Raw genomic sequence first — 12,993 nt, forward strand, 5'->3', positions numbered from 1 at the left:
TTATCGGTTTATAAACGGATCGGTCCGTGATGGTTCGGTTCGGTAACGGGCGGTTTCACGGTTCGGTTTGAAAAGTCCCACCCCTAGATCAAACCCCTGCATTCGCTGCTTGAGACGACGTACAACAAGCTGGGCATCGCTTTCAATAATCACTCTACTGTACCCCAACCTGCACGCCAAGAGCAGCCCATACCTGCAAGCAGCAGCCTTGTAGCTTGGCCAATGTGAGCATCACAATTAATTTTAACCCAACCAACCCCTGGCACTTCCACGAAGACACAACAGGAGTGAGCATTGCAGGGGGCTTGAACACCCTACTAGCATACTCCCCATAATCAGTAACATACTTCATCATTCTCGCAGCAACCATAAGTAATTTTTTAATTATTAATAAATGGTGAATATTTTTTTACTGTATTCTTTATCAATCTAGCTATATAAAATGACTAACTTTCAAACATTTACCTAAAACGTACTAACTTGCCTCTAACTAACACCACTTCTCCCTAATCGAACCTAAAACCACCTAAAATAGCAATCCTGCAATGAAGTGGATGAAAAAAAAGGTGCATAAGGCATTGGTACGTCGACACCAGCAATCCTCACAATAGGTGCATCAACATATTCAAAGCTATCCTCAATAATAGATGTACTGTCAAGAACATCAGAGTATGTGAACAGGTGTAGCAAATCAAGCAACACAAGGAGATCAAGAGAAACAGAAAACTCACATCAGCCTTAATAATTTCAGGTAAGCTGACACACTTGTTTATGTAGTTCTGCTCTTATAGTCTTATTCAGCATCAGTATTATTGATTGATCTTAGAAAATTTTAAGTGGGTCAGAAAAATTTGCAATGTGGTGTTATAGTAGAGTCAAGCAGACAGCAGGCGTTTTGTCTCGACATTTGAATAAAATTTTCTCCTACTATTTCTCAAATAAATGAGCAGAAGATGCTGAGCATCCACAATTACACGACTGGAAGTGCCTAAGTCATCAGTGATATGTGCCAACAGACTTAAAAGTTCTGACTAAAACCTTGACATGCGCAATATCCCAGATAACTTTATCCACTTTCATCTTGAACATATGAATTAAACCATCATTCTTAGGATATGTGCCTCTCAAATATTGGGTTTTATTGCTCACATTATATCATTCTGACTACAAGGAATTTACATCCCCTAAGGTAACTTCATAGTTCTGTAGCATATAGCTAAAATATTCTAATGTAGCTTTCTGTCTTGTCGTTTAAGACAAACCGAGTCTCTTGATTATATTGCTACAGAAAACCACATAATGCAAAGAAGGTGCACCAAGGAAGCTAAACCAATAATACAAAATTTAAAACCAATAATACAGAATTTAAAACCCGTACGATACCACGGAATATAGATTTAGCCCTGAGAATCAAGTAGTTGTATTGCATTAGCTTGAGGAAATTTTAATGAAAGGAAATTTTAATGAAAGGAAATTTTATATCTTGCCACAGATAATGAAAGGAAATTTTTAAAAAAAAGGAAGCGGATGAAAAAAGAAATGGTTTATTCCAAACCTGAGAATCAAGTAGTTGTATTGCATTATCTATAACTTCTGATGAAACATTTCCACTACGTGTTGCCTTCAAAACCTGTGCCATCATAGAACCAACTGCATCAAATTTTGTGTTCAATATTTGATTTTGTTTAGCAAGATCCTCATTTTGCTTCTTCATATCTAACAATGCAACCTTCAACTTCTCCACTTCCATATCACTATTGTTGACATAGTAAGACCCTTCTTTCCTTAAATGTCCTTCCACTCCAAAGATGTCGCTTTGCTTCACACCAAAGCCATAATTTAGAGGACGCTTAGGGATCTCGCCTTGATACATAAGTTGATTGAAAACTTCATTTTCAATATCAACCTTGGGAATGGAAGAAGAGGAGTTATCAAGGCTTTCTTGCACCTTCTTGCTTGCATCCTCCTGTTACATGATAAGAAAACTATAAGACTTGGCAAAGAGCTAATAAATTAGTGGTTAAACTAATTTTCATTGGTATATATACCACAAACTGACGAGATGTTGTGCCCTCTTTGAAGCTTCCATCTCCTTCGCTGTAAACACTTTTAAAAAACTCCAATTCACTGAAATCACCTTTTTGTTTTTTCTGCAATGTGAGAAACATACAAATATCTGACATTTAACTTCTGCTATTTTAAGTCTTTTAAATTGACGAAGTTACATTTTCTTCCAAATCTTGTAAGATAGTCAAACAGAAAAAAAACACTAAATGCAAATTTTAGGACTAAATAAAATGAAGGATAATTATACCAAAATAGCTCTGCGATTTGCAAAGCTTTTAGCACCAATCTTGCGCACGAGAACTTGCGACGCACGAGCAGCTTTTCCGAGTTCAGACATTTTCTGTTTATTTAAAATCATGGTTAGCATGAGATAGAAATGAAGTTACATCACACTAAAACCACTATAATCAGAATATAACGGATTTGCTTGTGTCATTAGGTAGTGAGTTGGTCTGATGGAAGCTAGCCTCTGTTCTCACTAACACGTGTACTGTGTAAATATAATGGATTTGAGATCTCTAAACCTTATCGTGTGACTAACTATATCTGATGGGATGCAATGCTGACACAAGCAAACGACTATTGGCAACAGCAAGATAATAGGGAAGGAGAGAATATGTAGCTTATTAGAGAGACAAAAAAGGAAAAGGGTTGTAGCATCAGCGGCGAATACAGGAGGTCCATTACTGTTGTTTCATTGTGTATACTTAACTCTTTTCTCTCTCTGATTTGTTCCTTATAAAGCTATAAGACTGTAAGTTTATAGATTTTCTGGTCATAAGTTATCGCTTATGAAGAATTAGAGGACATTGTGGGAGGAGTTGATCAGCATAAACAACATAACCACCAAAATGTTTATCACACATCTAGGATTGTTCATTTATTATATCCTACTAAAATGTTACTAACAACTTGACAACATACAAAACGGTTATACAGAGCTAATCTATAAACAAGAAATTCCCGTAAAAATCAAAATGCAAACCTTGGCGTCCGATGAAAGCCAATAATCAACCAGAAAACTCCAATTTTGAGTTGTGATTTCATCAGGTATACTAGCATAATTTTGCTCACGCGTTTTTTCCACGGAATCAAAATAATCCTTCTTTAATGCATATATATGATTTTTCCATGCTTTGTCAATACGCTTCAAAATAGCATTCCTCATTTCCTTTCCATCGGGTAACAGAAAATGTGCCTTAAAGTAAATGTACAAATAAAGTTACGTTAAGATTAATCTATGTAGCATATATAACTTATAGCGTATCATACAACATGTGAGTTATTATTGTGGCATTCATAATTATATCATATATCAGAGAACCATAGCATATGTCAGGCATGCAATAGATTATAAGTGTAGTAATGAAAGTAAGATTATATATTCATGGTGAACGATTAAAAGGCGTACCCGAACAGGGTTAACAATATTGCCTCTCATATTCGAGCTCAACTTATGCCAATTTCAAATTCCCACGGGACAAAATTCTTCTCGTTTAGCAATGTCTCCTAAGAAACTCACAAGGATGGAGCCACCTTTGTGAAGAGGTTGGTTGAATTCATTAAATTGGACGAAGTACCTAAATCCTGGTGCATCATTCCACACATCTCGAGGCTGAACAGAACCCTTCACAAGGTGTCGTGTTCCATCAACATCTTTGAAAACAATGAAATTAGATAAGTGTTAAACAATAAAAAAAAAAACATTCGAAAAGGAAAAAAACAAAGCACATAATATTAAATATGCATTTACACTTACCAAATGCCACAACCTCTTCTTCCTCATCAAACTTGACATGCTCTGGCCAATTTTTCACAATACTTCGGCGTCTAAATTTTGTTCTTTTCACACCACTGTCCACTCCACCTGACTCATGCAACTCTTCTTCACTCTCTGATTGAGATTCAGGTTCGTCAGAGTCAAAATTTAACCTCTTGTTGCTTTCAGCATGAATATATGCAGGAGACTTATCCTTTTGGAGTCCCGTTGAACAAGTTGTATTCATTTGAGGTTGTGTCAAGGGTTCACCTCCAAAATTAGAAGACGTCATAGGATGCTTCTTTTGAGTTTGTTGCATAGCTTCCAGGGGTGAAACAACTCTTCTTTCTAATTGGGATTTAGCTCCAGTCAAAGAAGAGACAATAGGTTATTGTGAAGCTCCCACCGGCAGTGCACCTGTTTTAGCTCCAGGAAAAGGTTGTTTACTCGGATGTTCGGTAGCTTTTTGAGGTTGCTTTGATGCTTTAGTCGGCTGAGTTGTTTCTTTATGAGGGACTTGTGTTGTTTCTTGTGACGGAAGTGCACCAGTTTTAGCTTTAGTAAAAGGTGGAATAGTCGGATGCTCTGTAGCCTTATGATGCTTTGATGGTTTAGTAGGTTGAATTGTTCCTTTGTGAGGCTGTAGTGTTTCTTTAAGAGGGAGTTGTGATGTTTGTGGTGTTACAGATTGTAACATAGGATACGATCTAGGTTGTGATGGGGTTAAAGGAGGTTTTGATGACATCTTTTGTTGGGAGTTTGATGGCATTATAGTTGGCATACCTGCTTCTGATGCAGCAGCTACAGATGAAGATGATGTAGATGTGGGTTTTGATGCATTAATAGAAGATTTGTTTGGTTGCGATATGTGCCCAAACGTTTGTGATCTTCCAAGTGTTGGAGGGCTAAATGGTCCCCATTGGGTGGATTGGTTAGAAGACTCTGAAAAGTTGGATTGTGACACTGCAATATGGCTGGACTTAGACTGTAAGGATGTCGAAGTGGGCTGCTTATTTAAAGAAATTGAGCCTCGCCAGGGGGTAAAGCAGTTCTTTTACTTCTGCAACTCATTATGAGGCACCTATTAACAGAAACAAATACAACTAGTCAGAAATTATGTGTGCAGCATAGGATATCAGACAGGTTTCAATTTTCTGAATCGAAATGTGAAAATGAAGTCGAAGGAAGTAGAGTATGCATACAGGTGACAGTTCTGCTAAACCTCAGTAATCAATCTGCAAATAGCTGAGCATAATCAAGTAAATCAACTCAGATTACTGATTTACTACGTATACCTGAGTATGCCAATTAAAATTCTTAGCTTAAATTGTTGAGTTGGTTTTTAATAATATCGATCAATGCATCAGTCTGTCGAAATCCACATACAACTTTCTGATTTCTTTGTGTTCCTCAATTTGTTTGCAGAAATGGATCGAATACAAAAGGGTACTGCAATGCACCCACAAGCTCCGCCCTTTTTGGTGTATAGCAGGAGACCAAGGGGGGAACAGGATCAGCAGCAGAAGCAGAGGCCTTCTCCACCTCTCACTTGAGCAACGGTTTACTGATATGGGCAGGGAGCATGTTTTGTTATATTAGCTCTTTTACTGTGGTAACTTTAGCTTGTTGACAAGTTGTAGTAAATTAGAAATTAAGGCTTTTGTCCATATATGTATGAGTTGTAGTAGTATAAATAGGAAGAGACTAAAGTAGAGGAGGTAGGCAGAAAATTGTAAGGACTTTTGGAGAGTAATGGCCTAAAGCCATTGTCCTAATAAACAGCATAAAAATATCGAGAGAATTTAATGATCAATAACTAATCTTTAAAGGCAAAAGACATTAATTGAAACAGCATAAAAATATCGACAAAATGTTTCCTAAAAAGAAAAATTGACGATAAAATCTACTGTATAAGAATAAATATACTTGCATTACTTGAAAACAGATTTCCAATAGCTACTCTAACTGTATTCCTAATTTCCAATGAACTGACCAATGTGTGATCAAACTTTACCGATTATAGCATTTATGTTTAATAAGGTGAGGTGGTTAGAGACTTGAAAACGGATTGGGCATATTTATTTACCGACTACTGCAGATCTGATCTTACACCAATTTGTGGTCCATTAGCTTTTAACATACAGTTTCTAACATTTAGACAGAGATGCAAATGCTCTAAATACTAACCAATCTTCAACTGGCCAGTTATCATCAAAGAAGAGTCACAAAGAAAAAAACAAGGAGAATGGCTCCCTATATTGGATATTGTAACAAACATTCATGCAAAGAATTCCAGCTTTATACATAAGTAGATTACCCCTTCTCTACTGAATGCGACCCAAATGCAAAGCCTAAATGCAAACCAAGGGTTTAGTTTAGAGTAAATATGTGATTTCATCACAAAATTCAGAAGACAGAGAAATAGAATGGCTGAAAGCAATTTGATAGTACTCCAACAAGGTAACTATTATTCTTCATTCAAACGAAAGATTAATTTTAAAAATAAATGAAAAGATGCATTTACGAAATCAGGCTAGTTATACAAATTCCATTGCTTAGTAAGTTATCTGAGTCATAATTAAACAATGGTTTCATACTTTCATGTGATTACATATGCAATAGAATCAGGAATTTCTTACAATTGCTTCTGTTTTTCAAATTATTGCTGATGGTTACTAATAGTTAAATTTTCAATTATTCTGTAAACAGTAAAAAAGAAGTTTTATTAAATGATTAATTTAATTATGATTATTTATCTAACGTAAAAATTAAGAAACAAGTGCATATAATTTTTCAATGCAATATTGAATAGGGGAAAGTATTTACCTAATTAAACCTCTTCGTTCTCTCTCTTTTTGACAGGAAGTTCTACACCTGAACAATGAGAATATAGCTGTAATTATATATGATATTGACGAGAAAGAAAAAAAATAGTGTGTTAATTAAGAGCAAATCGAAATCATAAGAAAAAACGCTATAACTGTTAGATGGTATGAGAAAATAGATTGTAATTAACAAATAGAATTAACAAAAAGTAAAGGGATAAATTCAGCAAAAGGAAATATTAATTAATGACAAATATCAACTCATAATTAAATTCAGCAATTACAAATCCAAATTAAATAATAAATAGGAAACTAATCATTCATTGTCGTTATCTACTTCGGTTAACTCATCCCCTAAATCAAACAAGTCTCTAGGCTTAGTCTTTACAACATGAAACCAACCTTTTCGTATCTCATCTTCAATGTAGAAAACCTGTTTTACTTGAGATGAGAAAATAAAAGGATCATCTTGCAAATTTCTTCCTGAATGCATCAACTTAGAGAAATTAACACATATAGAGCCATTTTGATCTGATTTAACACCCCTATGTATGTCTACCCAAACACAATGAAACAATATAGCTTTGTAAGTCCCATAATAGTCCAATTCATATATATCCTTCACTTTCCCATAGTATGCTTCTCCATCTGCTTCAACCATGATTCCAGAATTTTGGGAAGTCAAACGGCTATCACGGTCCATGATCTGAAATTTATACCCATTGATCATAAAGCCCTTCATTTTTCTACCATAACAATTCAATCCCCCTGCCAGAATTTTTCTAAGTTTCCCATCTTCGGTGGATTCATCTATTGAGTGTACCTATCATGGTAGAATATAAAGTCAAAAACAGTCTGCTATTTTGTAAGAAAATTGAACACATTAGGATACATATATATCACCTGACTTCGCAACCACTCTCCAAACTCGTTGATGATCCAATCACTTTCATCACTTTCAGTGATTGGGTTATGTGTATTCATTTGTCGCTTTAGATTTAAAAATTCTCTTCAAAGAAAGGAAAATAAATTATAATTTATAATGATATATTATAATAATTGGTTATTCATAAAATAGAATAAAACTTGCTACTTACTCGAGAAGATCTTGAATTTCATCAGAATGATGCAGTAAAACATAACGATGAGCTTGTTTTAGGCTTTTGTCATCTAGACGGAAATTGACTTCTTTCCCAATTACTCGACCGCCAGAATTACACAAGCATTTTCCAGAATTGGGACTATCATCATCAATTCGTTTAGGTTTGTTAAAGACGGTCTTAACACCTTCAAGATATCTTGAACAAAACCTAATGGTCTCCTCTAAAAGGTAGCCTTCTGCAATTGACCCATCAGGTTGGGCTTTATTAGCTACATGTGACTTTAGATGGGCCAAGTACCTTTTCAAAAAGTCAAATTATAATTAAAATACAGTAAGTTTATAGATTTTCTAGATGAATTTAGATTAGACATATATGTAAATAAATCTAACCTCTCAATGGGATACATCCATCTGTACTGTACTGGCCCATCGAGTTTAACCTCTTCCACTAAGTGAATTAGCAAATGAACCATGATTGTGAAAAATGAAGGCAAAAACTCCATTTCCAACTCACAAAGGGTTAATACAATTCCTTCTTGAAGAGCATCTAGATCATCAGGATCAATAGCAGTGGAGCATAATTGCTTGAAAAAGTAAGACAATTTTGCAAGCAAATCAATTACTTTTGTTGCATTAGAAGCTCTTAATGCGACGGGAAGGATATCTTGCATCAAAACATGGTTGTCATGGCTCTTAAGGTTAATCAACCTTCTTTGCTTCATGTTCACGCATCTAGAAAGGTTAGATCCATAGCCATCAGGGACTCTGAGTTTTTGTAAAACTTTTAAGAACCTCTCTTTCTCCTCTACAGACATAGAATAAGAAGTTGAAGGCATATGATTATCTTGAACCCAAAGATGTGGCTTTATGCCACATCCTTGAAGGGCATCTCGATCATCCTTCTTATCTCTGCTTTTATCGGTATTTAAGAGAGTATTTAAAATATTGTCACACACATTTTTTTCTATGTGCATTACATCTAGATTATGCCTCAACAAATTATGTTCCCAATACTCTAAATTATAAAATATGCTTCTCTTGGTACCAATGACAACATCTTCTTCATTGTTACTCTCGTTACCTCTCTTTCTTTTTGATGCCTTCCCATAAACATACCCAACCTTTTCTTGTAGCCCCAATATGTCAGTCCCACTAGGCCGAGGTGGAGCTTCACCATGCTCTTCTCTTCCGTTAAAACTGTCACTCTCAAATCGATATGGATGACATGATGGAAGCCATTTTCGATACCCACAATAACAAGTCTTACTCCCAAATTTTTCAGAAGGAGTTGAATCAATGCATATAGGGCATGCCATATAGCCTTTGGTGCTCAGACCGGAGAGCATTGCATAACCAGGAAAGTCATTAATAGTCCAAAGCAAAGCGGCTCGCAATTTAAAATTTCTCTCCATCATAAGCATCAAAAGCATCAACCCCACTCCATAACAATTTCAATTCATGAACTAGTGGCTGCAAATACACATCGATGTCAATTCCGGGACTTGTTTTACCGGGAATGATAATAGACAACATGAATGAAGATGGTTTCATACATAACCACGGTGGAAGATTATAGGGAATCAACACCACAGGCCATGTACTATAAGTCGTGTTCATCAAACGATATGGATTAAACCCATCACTTGCAAGTCCTAATCAAACACTACGAGGATCCGAGGCAAAATCCTCATAACGTTGATCAAATGATTTCCAAGCTAATGCATCTGAAGGGTGCCTTAACATCTTCTTATCAACATCATTCAATTTATCATTATGAGTATAATGCCATCTCATATCTTCTACTGTTTTTTGAGGACATGTAAATTCTCTTCAGTCTAGGGATAAGAGGAAAGTAACGCATTACCTTAGTTGGCTCACCACTCGTAGAAACAGTCTTATCTTGATCTCTGACATTATCATTTCTACCCTTATTTTTCTTCCATCTTGATGTACCACAAACATGACACTTGTCTTTCTTTGAATAATCACCCCAATACAACATACAGTTATTTGGACAAGCATCAATCTTCTCATACCCAAGGCCAAGGTCTTTTATTATTCTCTTACTTTGATAATAAGATGAGGGGAACTCAAGTATTTGGGGAAATGCGTCTATGAGAAGCTCGAGTAGCATATTAAAGGATTCAGCAGACCAATGGCTCATACATTTTATGTGAAAAAGGTGTAAAAGAAAAGACAGTTTGGAAAATTTAGTACACCCGTCATACAATTTCTCATCGGAAACATCAAGTAATTTCTTATACTTAGCTTCATCTTGCGTTGTTGAAAATTCTAAATCAATCTCCTCTTCATAAAAGACAGGGTCTTCAAGATACTCGTCATTTTCATTATTTTCATGTGGTTCAAAGGTTAGGTCATTTGAGGGTTTTTCAAAACTAAAAGCAGATCTCAATAGGCTCCCATATCATCTCGACCTCCAAACCTTGTTTGATCTAGTGGGGATCCTTAGCTAGTACTACCTCCATCACACCCAATCATACGCTGAAGCAAATCCCTTGACCATGAAAAATCCATTTCTTGTATGATTTATAAAACCCGTTAAACAAGATATGTCTTTCTACATCATTTACACAAAGCCATTTATCCACTTTACATGTCTTACATGGACACGAATCTTTCCTTTTCCTTCTACCTGAGCTACCTTAGCAAAGTTAATGAATTGCATACAACCTTTGACATATTGAGTGTGGCATCGTGGAAGTTCTATCCAACTTGTATCCATATCTATACATAATTAATACTTTAATAAGGGAACTACAATTTTGACCAAATAAATAGAAAATTTTAAAGCTTACTTATCAGAACAAATATCAAATTCTTCACAAACTAAAATACACAACAAAGCAGATTGGGGTAGCATACTTTTATTTCATATATTCTGATCATAAAACTGAGGAAAGGTCAATCATTATAGCCATGCAACAGAAATAAAAGTTATAGGTATAGGATTTACTATATGAAATCTAACCTATTGATGCAATTTTCATTGCATACTATTTAAACCTCACTATATAATAATAAAAAAAATTAAGAAAAATCACCTACAATTATATAATTAAACCAATGTAATCAAAGATGATGAACTATTGGAGATACCAAATAGTTATAAGTCACTAAGTTGCTTTGTCAAAGTCATTACAAGCCATACAAACAAAATTACATGCTTACTTGGTATAGCATACAACAATTCTTAAAGCTTATCTCAAAACTAAACTGTCATAACTTGAAATAGTAGCATATAAGATGTGAGTAATACCTTGGTATAGCTGTCTTCAAGAGTCTTCTAAACTAAGCATGCAGTGACCAAAAGAATCCAAAAGGATGAATGCTGAAAAAAAAAAATCAAGCAATATCCACACATTAGATGATATATTATATAATATAAAGAATTATGTTCGAGTGACCAAAAAAAAAATTATGGGGGGGGGGGGAACTCAAAAGACACTTCAATTGAAAACAGTGATAACAAAAACAAATACGGTAATTCAATACTCAAATGCAAAGTTGACATGGGAGATAACATAGAAAAATACACATCAGTAGTGGAATCAAATTGGGAGAGTTTGAAGTTGTTAGAAAAATACTCATTGAACGAATTTACTAGGCATTTGATAAATATGGTAAACATGAGATGCTTTTCTGGTGGCTTTTGTTTGGGATACGTGGGCTTTTCATAATTCAGTGGTGTTTGGTAAGACTTGGAGCAGTGAATTATAGTAGGAGTTATGGGTTTTGTGAAACTTGTTCTCGATTTTAAAAAAATAATTAGAGAGTTTGCTATGTTCCTGGCTTCCTGCTACCAGAGCTGTGATTTATAGAAGTTATTAGCTTCCTCATGCTCCTGGTATAATAAAAATCAAAACTGACGCTGTAATGTTGGAGGAGAATGGCATGGGGTTAGGGGCAGTTTTTAGGGATGCTGCAGGTTGTGTTCATACAGTGGTGGTGCGTAGGGAAGTCTGTAGAAGTTCAGTTGAGGTGGCTGAAGTTCTCGCTGCTAGATTGGGGTTACAGGTTCCCTTGAGTCTTGGTTATCAAAAGGTGGAACTAGAATGTGATGCTGCTAATTTATGAGGTGCAATTAATTTGAAGTACTTTGGGAGGTCTGTTTTTGATCTACTGGTGGAAGATATATGTAGCTTGGGGGACAATCTTGATAGTTTTTCTTGCCATCATGTGAAAAGGAAGGGTAATACAGCAGCACTTATGATAGACTTACTCCTTCAAAGGGTCCATATCTTAACTCCTTAAGATCAACTATACGAACAACATGATTCAATTCTTAATAGTTAATTGAATCTTTTCTCAAATATTGTTTAGCGTAATGACTTTTATACTCAAAGAAATAATCACAGATATGGTAATCAAGCATTCCATGATTTAAAAAAAAAAGCCGAAATTGATGGCATAATTTATAAGACATAATACCAGCATGCTCAAAGCTCTGAATTCAAGCAGTCTGCTAAACTAACTGCTACATACATCTCTGTTCTCAGAAATTGATCACCTTTAAGAAAACTATTAAATATATCTAATTACACCTGAAAAGAATATGAGATATATTTTTCAATCAATGTCACCAAAGTCAGCATACATCTCTATTTTTATAGTTATCCCATTTAGCCAAGAAGGTAATAGACCATCACCTATTATGAATAATCAAATAATTATTCATTAACTATGGATTTAGTAAAAGCTTAAGCTCAAAACTCACAGCCAACTATAGACATTCAAAGATACACAACCGAAATTTTCATCCAGAACAATATTATATTTAGGCAGTGCTTATGTACATTACCTCCAATTCTTGAAGCCGTTTCTCCGCCTTTTTAGCTTCTGATTTTCCACTTCTTTGCACTTCAAATACCACAGCTTCTCCTCAGATGACCTGTGCGTTAATATGGTAAAAATCTGCTGGTTAATTGTAGTTGTGCATTTTGTTTCAATTTAAAAAAGAATCTAAAGTTTGAAAGCAATGTATATGACATTTAATTAAACAACTGATTGAATATGTATACATCTGAAAATTATCAAAAAGTTACAATTTTTAATAAAAATATGCATAATTCGAGACTTTAGAGTAACAATTGCAAATGGGTATCCAATTCTTTACCAATAAAAAAGTTAGAATATAATTAACCAATTCAATAACTTAATTAATTCGTTAATTCAACCCATTCCTCAACTATAATCGGAGATTATAATAATAATAATCATGC

General features: G+C 35.0%; 1 protein-coding gene and 1 long non-coding RNA gene across 2 annotated transcripts; both read right to left on the reverse strand.

Moving 5' to 3' along the window:
- Nucleotides 1-3,729: 3,729 nt before the first annotated feature.
- On the reverse strand, nt 3,730-9,165 carry LOC110695539. The gene is made up of 6 exons (XM_021872761.1): nt 8,144-9,165; nt 7,749-8,051; nt 7,555-7,660; nt 7,054-7,474; nt 6,653-6,700; nt 3,730-4,907 (listed from the first exon to the last, which is right to left on the reverse strand). Exons 1-5 carry the CDS (start codon nt 9,163-9,165, stop codon nt 6,657-6,659), a joined length of 1,896 nt encoding a protein of 631 aa, XP_021728453.1. The 3' UTR covers nt 3,730-4,907; nt 6,653-6,656.
- Nucleotides 9,166-10,395: 1,230 nt separating this feature from the next.
- LOC110695657 lies at nt 10,396-12,658 on the reverse strand. The gene is made up of 3 exons (XR_002506158.1): nt 12,573-12,658; nt 11,031-11,102; nt 10,396-10,498 (listed from the first exon to the last, which is right to left on the reverse strand). It is a non-coding gene; the product is annotated as an uncharacterized LOC110695657 (long non-coding RNA).
- Nucleotides 12,659-12,993: the final 335 nt, after the last annotated feature.

This window comes from Chenopodium quinoa, unplaced genomic scaffold (genome assembly GCF_001683475.1).
Source record: "Chenopodium quinoa cultivar QQ74 unplaced genomic scaffold, ASM168347v1, whole genome shotgun sequence".
NCBI lineage: Eukaryota > Viridiplantae > Streptophyta > Magnoliopsida > Caryophyllales > Amaranthaceae > Chenopodium > Chenopodium quinoa.

What these genes read in the sequence shown, in the direction of transcription:
- LOC110695539 (XM_021872761.1), bottom strand. Translation starts at nt 9,165, where the DNA reads ATGGAGAGAAATTTTAAATTGCGAGCCGCTTTGCTTTGGACTATTAAT. An exon ending in GAAATTCAAGATCTTCTCGA is followed by an intron (nt 7,661 to 7,748) that starts GTAAGTAGCAAG and finishes CTTTCTTTGAAG; the next exon opens with AGAATTTTTAAATCTAAAGC. An exon ending in TGAAGATGAGATACGAAAAG is followed by an intron (nt 6,701 to 7,053) that starts GTTGGTTTCATG and finishes CTCATTGTTCAG; the next exon opens with GTGTAGAACTTCCTGTCAAA.